This window comes from Monodelphis domestica, chromosome 2 (genome assembly GCF_027887165.1).
Source record: "Monodelphis domestica isolate mMonDom1 chromosome 2, mMonDom1.pri, whole genome shotgun sequence".
NCBI classification, from domain to species: Eukaryota; Metazoa; Chordata; class Mammalia; order Didelphimorphia; family Didelphidae; genus Monodelphis; species Monodelphis domestica.
In genome coordinates, this window is record NC_077228.1 from 258,277,840 (window position 1) to 258,289,729 (window position 11,890).

At 41.7% G+C, this 11,890-nt stretch overlaps 1 protein-coding gene across 19 annotated transcripts in view; it reads right to left on the bottom strand.

Moving 5' to 3' along the window:
* Positions 1-11,883, bottom strand: part of CNTROB (centrobin, centriole duplication and spindle assembly protein) — a 31,410-nt gene extending 19,527 nt beyond the window's left edge. For 5 of the 19 annotated variants that reach the window (XM_007483151.3, XM_007483155.3, XM_007483152.3 and 2 more), the window contains exons 1-10: positions 10,874-11,013; positions 10,427-10,707; positions 7,799-7,883; positions 7,542-7,650; positions 6,959-7,115; positions 6,162-6,278; positions 5,793-5,909; positions 2,328-2,426; positions 711-947; positions 212-358 (exon numbers count right to left, since the gene is read on the bottom strand). In XM_007483151.3, coding sequence (XP_007483213.1) covers positions 212-358; positions 711-947; positions 2,328-2,426; positions 5,793-5,909; positions 6,162-6,278; positions 6,959-7,115; positions 7,542-7,650; positions 7,799-7,883; positions 10,427-10,702 — 1,344 coding nt within the window. In that variant the 5' untranslated portion in view covers positions 10,703-10,707; positions 10,874-11,013. The other 14 variants (XM_056817551.1, XM_056817554.1, XM_007483156.3 and 11 more) reach the window with 9 other exon arrangements.
* Positions 11,884-11,890: the final 7 nt, after the last annotated feature.

The following is an 11,890-nucleotide window of genomic DNA, read 5'->3' on the forward strand; positions in this document are numbered from 1 at the left end:
AGAAAGTCTTGATGACTGGCCCAGTGGTGCACAATGGTGGCCCCAAGGGAAACAAGTTTGGAGAAAAAACAAGTAGTAATGTGTACTAACTCTATCACATTGACAATATGAGGAAACAAACACCTAGCAACCTAAAACCAGGTCTCTTTTTTGACTCTCAAAGATCTTGAACAAACTTTTTCCAACCAGTGAACTCTCCCCACTCCCTGACCTGAACTAGGCTGGTTTCCAACTGTAGAGCATCTCTTTCTCGCCGTGCTGTGTCCAATTCCTCTTCTAACCTCCGAACATCAGACTGAACAGAGGCCAGGAGCTGCTGAGCCTCCCGGGCTGCTTGAATTTCCCGCTGAGAGTTTGCCTAAATCAAAAGGAAAACCCAGGACCCTCATATTCTCTTCAAAGGCTTTGTCTTCTACTCCCAGTCTGACCTACATACTTGGTGTTCTGCTTCTAAATCTCCTAAGCTAAACTACTAAAACTCTGCATCTGTAATTCTTCCTTGCAACCTGTCCCTCCTGCTAGAAAGAAGCATGCCTTTTTGGCCTTGTCTTCCACATTCCTTCTTTCAGTAGCTACCACCATCTCTAGTCAACTCTGTTCCTGTATCTCAGTCCCTTTGCCCTAAGTTTTTCCTCATTTATGCACTCCCTTCTGCTTATCCTCTACTCTCTCCCTTCAGCTTCATTCCAGCACTTCTCTCCTTCCCTCACCTGCTCCCTCTCCAGTTGGATCCGGCCCTCCTCTTGTAGACTCTTACAGCGATCTTCCAGATGGCGTTCACGCTGGGTCCAAGCCTGGTGCTTTTCATCCAAGGTAGCTTGGAGTGCTTCCAGCTCTCTATGCTGATTCAGCTGTTCTGTCCGTGCCTCATCCCGTTCCTCCTGTAGAGTCCGACACCGATGCTGTTCCCGCTCTAAGCTCCGAGCTAAAGCTTGTCGAGCTTCCTTCTATAACCACAAGAGACAACCAAGATACCTACCAAGGCCCAATCTTTAAGTCTTCTATGCCTTTCCAGCAAGCCAATTGTAATACATGAATAAAAGATGAAATGACTGAGGAAATAAAGGTTTGATCTTCTAAGCACATCAATTTATCAAGCAATGCATGCCAATTGCCTAACAAATAGCAACCAAGCTCCTTCCACAGTTTAGGGCTGGACCCTGAATACCAAAGGAGACAGACTTTTATATATTAAAAACAATTAATCAAATAAAACCAATAAATTAAAAGGAAACAATACACTATTAGGTAAACTGATTTCTAATCAGATGAAAGATTAGGGACTTTCCATGCTGGGAGGAGGAAGAGTAAAGAGATACAATTCCCAGAATTTACGAAAAGAGGAATCCTACTATTCCCCAACTATCTGTAAATAATCAAGGGAACATTGAAACAAAATTGATCAGCATGGGGCCAGTTTTCAGACAAGACATAGGTTGCTTGAGATGTACAATTATGAGAAAACTCCTTACATTGATCTTAGGATCTAACTTCATTTCTGGTCAGCATAATCTAGGTCCTTAGTTAAGGGTCTCTAAACAGCAGATATAGGTGGTTCGGTTTCCTAGCCCATAGGACATTGTTCAAACAATGCAATAAAGTTTTTTCTCAATTCCCACAGCTAAATAAACTTTTCTCACAGCACAGAATTTGGGCTAGGCTCAAAAATGAATAGAAAGGAATAGAAAGTGAGGTTCAGAATTGAGTCACAAGAGGGAGTCAGTGTGGTTCACTCAGTTCCCACAATGAACTTGCTGGTCTAATCCCTCCACACTTTTCTCATGGTGGATACCACTAATACATGGTATAGTGGAAAGGAGCACACCGAGTTTGAATCAGATACCTTGAATTTAGGTTCCAACTTGGTCACTAACTATATGACCTTAGACAATTCACTTAGGGAAAATGGCTCAGAGAAGTTATTTGTAAAGTGGAGATAATAACCCTTACACTATATAATCATAGGACTGCTATGAGGAAAGTAATTTTTAAACAATCACATCCACATAACATATAAAAATATGTTATTGTTATTATGAATCCCAAGTTAATAGATGACAAATCTCAGCAAGCAATGAGAGAAAAAATCTAAGGTTAGAATTCTGGTCCTGGCCTTGGCCATAATATACCAAATTCCACACTTGGCTTCCAGTATATATTAGTAATCACCTCATTACCTACCTATCCAAAATACTTGATTCTCATCTCAGTTCTTCAGTTTATGCCCAGAAGCAGGTTACAAGCTCCTTGCATGCCATAATTGCCTAATACCCCAGTTCCCTGGAGTCAGGATCTCAATGTAAAAGAAATTAGTCCAGCTCTCTCACCAGTGTCTCTTGCTCCTGTTGTTGCTGGTTGGCCTCTTCCTGCTCCCGACTCAGGGCTTCCATGGTCTGCTTTAGACTCTCTTCTAGGTGAGCTATAGTCTAAAGGCAAGGAGGGAGAGAGGTTAGAATTTAGAAAGAATGAGGACCTGAGTCCAATCATGCAATATTCCTACCAGAATACATAAAGTATACACACTAACTAAAGTTAGCTTTCAGTGATCTAGGGATTAATTGGGCAGGGACACACAACTTTTGCCAAATATGATATTCTTTTTTTTTTAATATCTTTAATTGCCAAATAGGGTAAAAGGGAGAATTTTTGCTCCCCCCCCCCAATTACATGTAAAAACAATTTCTAACATTTTGAAAAGCATTTTGAGTCTCAGATTCTCTACTTCTTTCCCTCTCCACCCCCCTGCCGAGATGGTAAGCAATCTAATGTAGATTTTACATGTGCAATCATGTAAAAGATTTTTCCATATTAATCCTTTTGTGGAAGGAAACAAAAAAAGTTTGTTTTTGTCTCTATTCAGATTCCATCAGTTCTTTCTCCAGAAGCAGATGTCATTTTTTATCATGAGTCCTTTGGTGTTGTTTTGGATCACTGTATTGATAAAAATAGCCAAGTTATTCAAAGTTGTTCATTGTATAGTACTCCTGTCACCATGTACAATGTTCTCCTGGTTCTGCTTATTTCACTCTGCTTTAGTTCATGTAAGTCTTTCCAGGTTTTTCTGAGTTCTTTCAATTCGTCATTTCTTATAGCATAATAGCATTCCATTACAATCACATACTCTGCCATTCCCCAGTTCATGGGTATTCCCCTCAATTCCAATTCTTGCCCCCCACAAAAAGAGCTACTTTAAATATTTTGGTACATACAGGTCCTTCCCCTTTTTGTTTTTTTATCTAGTAATGGTGTTGCTAGATCAAAGGGTACACACACACACACACTCTCTCTCTCTCTCTCTCTCTCTCTCTCTCTCTCTCTCTCTCTCTCTCTGTTTGGACATAAGCCCAACTTGTTCTCCAGAATGGCTGAATCAGTTCACAACTCCCCCAAGAGTGCATTAAAGTTTTTCCACATCCTCTCCAAGTTTTGTCATTTTCCTTTTCATAATAGTCCATCTGTTATGTGTGCCGTGGTACCTTAGTCGTTTTAATTTGCTTTTCTCTAATTGTGATTTAAAGCATTTTTTTTGCATGACTATAATGAATTTGTCTGAGAACTGCCTATTCATATCCTTTGACCACTTCTCAATTGGGAGATAACTTGTATTCTTATACATTTGACTAATTCCTCTATATATTTGAGAAATAAGGCTTTTATTTGACTTATAAAAAATTTTTGCACCATTAGATTATTGTGTATTACTCTCCATCCTATTTATCCGTATTTAGTTTCTGATCACCACATCCCCCAATGTGTCCTCTTTTCTATCAGCTCTACCCTGCCCCTCTTATCTCCTTCCCTTCCTACTTTCCTATAGGGTAAGATAGCTTTCTATAATCAACTGATTGTGTATGTTCTTCAAAAGGGAAATGCTGACAGTGGAATCATGGTACTATTTTGGGGGTAGAGTGACAGACTTATAAAAAGTAAAGCTTCAGGATACATAGAAAGATCATGCTCAATGGTCAAAGAATGGGAATTTTTCAAAAGAATTACAAACCAACAAAAACCATGTGAATAAATGTTCCAAATCATTATTAAGATAAATATAAATTAAAACAACTCTGAGATTTGACCTCAAATTTGCCCAATTTGGTAACTGGCAAAGAAAACAAAAAGACAGAAAGTCACCATTAGAAGGGCTGTAGGACTACTAATGGACTGCTTGTGGAGATGTAAATTGGTCTTACTCATCTGGATAACTGTGGAATTGTGCAAGAAATGTTGATTAAATTTTTTATAACCTTTGATCCTACCACTGGGTATGTTTCTCAAGATACTTTATAAAGGTCTTATATAACAAAACATGTGTAACGGGACTTTTTTTGTGATACAACTGCAAACAAAATGAGTGTTCATCAGAAGAAGGATGACTGAAAAAACTGTGGTGTGTGAACACAGTGGAACATTATGATGAACATGAGAAATTCAAAGACAAGTGAGAAGACTTAGATAAGCTGATGGAGACTGTAGAAAGTTGAACAAAGAGAACAATATGCACAATAACACCAATACTGTAAATGAAAACAACTCTAAAAAGCAGTTAAATTCAGATTATATACAACAACTAGAATCCAGACAGATAATGGAACCTTCTAGTGACTGGGCCAGTGAAACACAATGGATGCTGTGTACTAAAAAATAAGGTCCCTTTTTAAGGGTTGGGGTGGGTAAAATATCAGAATATAGTTGACTATGGTGTAAAAAGCAAAAGGCATCAATTATGTTTTTTTATAAGACTATGTTCAAATTAATTCATTGCTGGTGGAGTTGTGAACTAATCCAACTATTCTAGAGGGCAATTTGGAACTATGCCCAAAGGGTGATAAAAGAAGGTCTACCCTTTGATCCAGCCATATCACTGATGGGTTGTACCCCAAAGAGATAATGGGGAAAAAGACTTGTACAAGAATATTCATAGCTGAGCTTTGTGGTGGCCAAAAATTGGAAAATGAGGGGATGCCCATCAATTGGGGAATAGCTGAACAAATTGTGGTATATGTTGGTGATGGAATACTATTGTGCAAAAAGGATTAATAAAGTGGAGGAATTCCATGGGAACTGGAAAAACCTCCAGCAATTGATGCAGATTGAAGGGAGCAGAACCAGGAGAACATTATATACAGAGACTGATACACTGTGGTATAATCGAACGTAATGGACTTCTCCATTAGTGGCGGTGTAATGTCCCTGAACAATCTGCAGGGATCTAGGAGAAAAACACTATCCATAAGCAGAGGACAAACGGTGGAAGTAGAAACACTGAGGAAAAGCAACTGCCTGATTACAGCGGTTGAGGGGTCATGTCAGAGGAGAGACTCTAAACAAACACTCTAATGCAAATACTAACAACATGGCAATGGGTTCGAATCAAGAACACATGTGATACCAAGTGGAATCACGCGTCGGCTATGGGGGGGGAAGGAAAAGAAAATGATCTTTGTCTCTAATGAATAAGACTATGTTCAACCTCAGAACCCCATCTTTTTTTAACCTTTTTTGTGTCATGGATCCTGTTAGCATTCTGATGAAGCCTAGATTAAAAGGGTACAATTCTGGACCTCTTATTAAAATAATGGCTTTAAATGTATAAAATAGATGCATAGGATGACAAAAGGAAAAAATTATAATGAAGTTTATCAAAATAATAACAAAAAAACAAAAAAAAATCCCACAGCTCATAGACTCAAGGTTAAGAACCAAGACCTAATGTCAGGTTTCTTGAGTTCTAGCTTCCTTTTTTCTTTCTACTTTATGGAAGCTGCCTTGTCTTCTGATCCCTAGGTACTCACCTCTTGTTGTTGGCTTCGAGTAAGCTCAGCAGTCTTTTGCTCCTCTTGCAGCCCCCGAAGCACTTCTGTCCTCTCAGCCTCATGTTGGTTCCAGCCCTCCACCACTCGAGCCAAGGTCTAGATAGGTTAGGGGAGGGGAAGAGAGGGAAGGTTTGTTGAAATCTTACAACCTTTAGCTGTGTCTCTGCCTTCCAACAGTACTGATGACCACCTCTGTCTCCTAGCATATGTACAAGAATAAACATTTAGAAAAACCCATGTCTATAATCCCCTCATTTATAATTCCACAATTTCACTATGGCTAAATCCAATCCCTTTTGCTTCCTTGTTTGTTTGGGTCAGACCCAGCTTCCCTTGTTCCCCTGGCACCTTGTCCAGCTGCTCAATCATAAGATCTTTCTTTCGGTCTGCAGACACAGCAACAGCTAACCGCTGTTGCAGTTCTAACACACGGGTCTGTAGATTCTGGATGTGGCGCTCACAGTGCTGAGGAAGAAAAGCAAGGAACATAAGCATTTATTTTTTACCTATCCTAGTCCAAGTCACAGTACCACCAAAGCCTTTTAGTAAGGAAAAATAAATACTGGAAAATAGGATATCTACTTCCTGGGACAACTGGTGAGTCTGGGGCAGGAATTTGAATCATAGAAAGGAAGGAAGGCTGAAGGCTGAGCTTCAAATATCTCTCTAACATGTTCCTTTTCACCTTTAGGAACCAGAATTAAGTGTAACTCTTTTCCTGAGTTTCTCCTTTTTTCAGAGTCCGTTGGGGAAAGGACCTTGGAGACCCTTTGGTTAAGAGGGATAAGGAATAACAGAGATGGGAAGTAACTCCCATCAAGAAGCCTATTGTACATATCAACTGAGCATGGCAGGTGTTTAGGAAGTTTCCCCCATACTTTCCCTCCCATCTACGAGATTAGAGCTTGTGGGCAATTAGGTCCCCAGAAGGGAATGACTGAAGGGCAATGTTTACTTTATCTTCATGACCCACCTCAATACAGCCTATATAAAGGATGTAAAACGGGGGATATCAAGTAGTTTAGTTTATTCCTTCCGATCCAGGGCCTATGTAGTTGGTCCCATATCTACTGACTCTTTTCCTCATCTAACTCTCTCTTGGGAATGATTCAGCTTCTCCTTCCACCTTCAACTCCTCAACTTACTCTGCGGCGGGTATGTTCTGTGTCCAAGGCTTCTCTCAGTCCCTGCAGATCAGGAAAATAGTGAGGGGTCCCAGGGCGGATACTAGTATATCGAGGGAACAACTCCTCCAGGGCTGGAGCTGAGCTAGGTGGAGACAGCTCTTGGAGGGGTCGAGTGCTAAGCAAATCACAGAAATTTACAGTTAGGAAGGATCTTAGATTAGATAATCTATCTAATCCAATCCCTTCCTTTACTGATGAAGAAACTAAAGCTCACAGAGGTGAAGAAACATACCCAGAGTCCCTTGGCTAGGTGGATGCAAGAGTCCAAATCTCCTGATTCATTGCCCAGAGCCCTTTTATACTTTGCTATACCATTAAACTGCTATACCACTATTAAACAGTTATCAACAGTAAAGGAAGTAAAAATCTAAAAAAAAAAAAAAGAGAGAGAGAGAAAGAGGATTTGGGAGCCTGAATACCTATATTCCAAAACAAAGCACAAGTTACAGAAGAAGGGACAGATGGTTTAAGAATTTAAATCTCTGAATATCTCCTAGCAGAGGATACCTATATGACTCAAAAGGGATTAAGGGTAACTTACTTCAGCAGGGTAGCTGTGCTGTCACTGTCAAAAGAGTCCTCTTCTCGCCTCTCTGGGACAGTACCTGGAACAAGGTTATCCCCTGCAAGCAGCCAGAGGAACCGAAGGGCTAGGGGTAAGGCATGGACAGGAGCAGGGACCATTTGAAGATCAAAGGTGACAAACAATTGTCTTTTCCACCTCACCTTCTTCCATGCTTTTCTAGCCCTTTTGGCTACATACCCCTCTACATGGCCCCAGAAAGCTTGTTCACTTACGAGGAGCTGTGTCCCGAGAAGCTTGGAGCATGCTTTGGAGGTGACCACGTACACTTTCCATCTCCAAGATATGCTGAGAGCCTCCCTGAAGGACAGAGACCCAGAACATGATTAACTTGACAATGCTTCCTGTCAAAGAAGATAACACTTATCTTCCTCTTTCCCCATACTACCCCCCACCCCAACTCTCAGATCCAGTACCTTAGTGGCTCAGTACAGGTATAAATGAAGTGATCCCATTGAGAGCCACTTCTCTCACTAGCTTTTTCTCTATAAGAAATAACAACTCTCCTTAAAGGTACATTCAATTAGAATACTATGTTTTATGATTAAGAAACTAAATTCTAAATTCAAAATGCTTTTAAATCTTGTTACTTTGCTACTATCCCTGAATTGCTGGTCCCATCTTGTGACCCAGGAATTTTACCTCCATGTTTATATCTTCCCAGTACAGAAATGACACTAATTCTTTCTTCCCCAAAGGATCTTGAACCCTAACAGTGGCATATCCCCCTCTTTCCCAAAAGTTATCACTTATGTGATATGTTGGGGAGAATCTTCCAGAGAGTCAAAGTCAAGACTATCTTAACAGGTATGACTGCCATAGTGTAATGTGGCACAATGACTAGAAGTAACTTTACTTGGACTCAGGAAGACCTGAATTCAAATTCTGTCTCAGATTTTTATTGTTGATTTTTTGGGGGTTAGCTTTTTCTTTTAAGCCCTTACTTTCTGACTTGGAATAAATGTCTTGGTTCCAAGGCAGAAGAGTAGTAAGGAATATGCAATGGGGGATGGGTTAAGTGGGTTAAGTGACTTGCCCAGGGTCACACAGCTAGTCTGAGGTCATATTTGAACCCAGTTCCTCCAGTCTCTGGGCCTGGCTCTCAATCCACTGAGCCACCTAGCTGCCCCTCAGATTTTTATTAGTTGTGTGGCCCTGAGTAAGATACTTGACTTTTCTCAACCTTAGTTATTTCATCTGTAAAATGGAGGTGGTGATAATAGCACCTGCCTCCCAAGGTTGTTGTGAGGATTGAATAAGAAAATTTAGTCTTTTGTAAATAAGCATTATATAAATGCTAGCTATTTTATAATGGTTAGTTAGCTTTGTAGGCATTAAATTCCAAGTTACCTCAACCATTAACTGCTAAATCTACATTTTTCTCAGTCTTTAGCCTACCTAATCTCTCTACAATTTTTGTCAGTGTTGATTACCCTCCTCTCCTTGTTTCTGATCTCCTACTTTGACATCTGTAATTTTTTTTTATTTTAACCTTTACCTTCCATCTTAAAAATCAATACTGTGTATTGGTTAGAAGAATGGTAAGGGCTAAGCAATTGGGTTGACTTGCCCAAGATAACACAGACTAGAAATCACTGAGACCAGGTCAGATTTGAACCCAGGATCTCCCATCTCTAGGCCTGGTTGGCTCACTTCTTTTAATCAATAATCATCTATTTCTTACCCTTTATCCTGATCTCTCATCAGTTCCCAAGGATTAAATTATTTTTTCTAGATGATTCTCAAATCTATATACTATCCTAAATTCCCAAATGTCATTCCCACTTGAATTTTCCACTAAACCGCAAACTCAATATGTCCAAAATGGAATTCCCCTATAACTGTTCCTCTAAACCTCCCTATTTCTGTTGAAGGCATCCTTCCAGTCACTTAGATTGCAAGCTTTGAGCCAGCAGTGATTCCTTTTTTCTTAACCTTTCATATCCATTCAATTGTTAAGTTATGTTTGATTCTGTCTTTTCTCTTTTCTGCATAGGACCATACTCTATTTTAAGCCTTAAGGACTAAGATATTATCATTCATGGCTTTCTAATTCTGTTTCTTCTTCCAATTTTTTGCCTGTTCCAAACCTAACTCCACAAAACTGAACAAGTCACCCCCCCCCACTCAAAATTATTCGATAATTGACACAGCTAGGATAAAATGTAATCTACTCATGTTGACATTTAAAGCCCTTCCACAATCTGTCTCCAATCTGACTTATTGGTTGTTCTTTTCAGTAGTGTCCAACTCTTCATGACCCCATTTGGGGTTTTATTGGCAAAATATTGGCATGGTTTCCCATTTCTCTCTCTAGATCATTTTGCAGATGAGGAAAGTGGGACAACAGGTTTCAGCCTTCAGTGACCTGCCTAGGGTCACACAGCTACTGTCTAAAGCCATATTTGAACTAAGGAAGATGATTCTTCCTGACTCTAGGCCCAACCCAAAATTGAGCTGCCTACCAATCCTATTTATTTCATATTAATTTAGCCTTTACAAATTAAATTCCCTGTTCATGGACTACTAGATGTTCATGAAACTTAGCATTTTATTGTCTTATCTTCATACTTTCATACAGGCTGCTTCTTATAACTGGAATTTACTCCCTCATTAATACCACTCCTAGAATCCTTATTGTCTTCATTTTCTATGAGAATTCTTTCCTGATTCTTGCCCTCTACCCCAATTTTACTTATCTGTGCACATACTGTTCAAATATATGACAGGGAAGTGTTTCATTTTTGCCTAGCACCATGCCTTCCTCAGAGTGGTCTCAATAAATATTTGTTGAATTAAAAGTTTGCAATCCAGTATACATCACCTCTAGTGCCCAGCCCCACCTTTCTCTGTGAGCTGGTCTCCACCCCAGTTGACAGGCTTCGGCTCAGCTCTTGGGCTAGGCCCTCAAGCTCCTCAGGAGGGGTTGGAGAGTTGGAGGCCAGGTATAGATTGGCCCTGGCAGTGGCCTCTGCCTTTCGGCTTTGCCGCAAGGAAGCATAAAGCTGCGAGGTCACCTCTGAGAAGGTCCCTTGGCTCCGCCCAGGGGGGCCTGCTGCATCAGTCAGGAGGTCCTCTGGTCGGAGGGGTGAGTTGGGGCTTGGAACTTGAGCTGCCATGGAGGCTAGAGAGGGAAAAAGCTAAAGGCAGTGGGGGACAAGAGACCATCTGGCCCCATTTAAAAGGGGCCCAAAGGAAAAAGAAAACAGCAAAGGAAAAGAGTTTGATGAGATGGGGCCAGGAAGGAGTGGGGGAAAGGAAAAATTCCCCAAAATAGATTGGGCTCATACCCAGGTCAGTTTGCTGAGATATCTCCAGAAGCTTAAATCACTGCTGCTTCCATTTCCCCTGCATGTATTCAGAGGACTCCCCCTGGATGGGGACTCTAATCCAAGAATACTTCATTGTTCCAAGTCACCATGGCTCCCAGACCAAGCCTGCTAGGTTCTCCTGATTCCAGAGACCACAGAATGAGGCAAGAAACTTCTCTTCAACAGCTCTTGAGAGTAAAGGTAGTAGGCAAAGTAAGGGATGCTTACTTGCTTCAGGGTTGGGGCAGGGGAGGAAGGAGGAGAAAAACGCCATGGGAACTAGGGGTACCCCGCAGTTCCTCTTGCCCTATAGGGAGTGGGTGATAGCAGGGAGATCAACTCATTTGGCGGCAGATGCTCCGCTTTGAGCTTTAAGCATCCCTAGTGTAGGAGTAAGGCAAACCATTGGGTGGGACCCGATGAGGGACCCACGAGAGTTCAGCTTCCTTAAGACCCCTACCTGACCAATGTCTCGAGGGGCAAATCCCTCGGATTCCCCCGTTGTCCTCCCCCTAAAGAAAACCAAGACTCTCGAACACACCCTCCAGGCCCTCTTGGGAAGAATTTTATCACCCGGCTTCTTCTCTGGGTCATCTATCTCTTCTGCCAACGCCAGGGGAGATGGCCTTGGTAGCCACTTGGATGCCTCTTCCCACTTTCGCCATCCCTACCCAACCCTGGAGCCCGGGACCACCCCCAGATTCGCTATTCCTTCTACTCGGACCCTTGCGTCCATAAGAGTGCTAACGTGTAAAGGGCGGGAGGGAATGTCGCTCCTTCCTCAGACCCCCCCTCCCCACTTCCCACAGTGGGTGACTACTCTTCTCCCTTCCCCCTTCCAAGAACCGTTGGATGCCACCTGCCCGTTCTCCTGGCCTCCCGCCCGTGAACCACAGCGTCCATCCGCGCCAGGGACAGTCAGGCCGCACGCGAGGTCAAAATCGCCCGTTTGAACTAAGACAGCTCAAAGAGCCCGGGAAAGGGGCGGGACGAGAG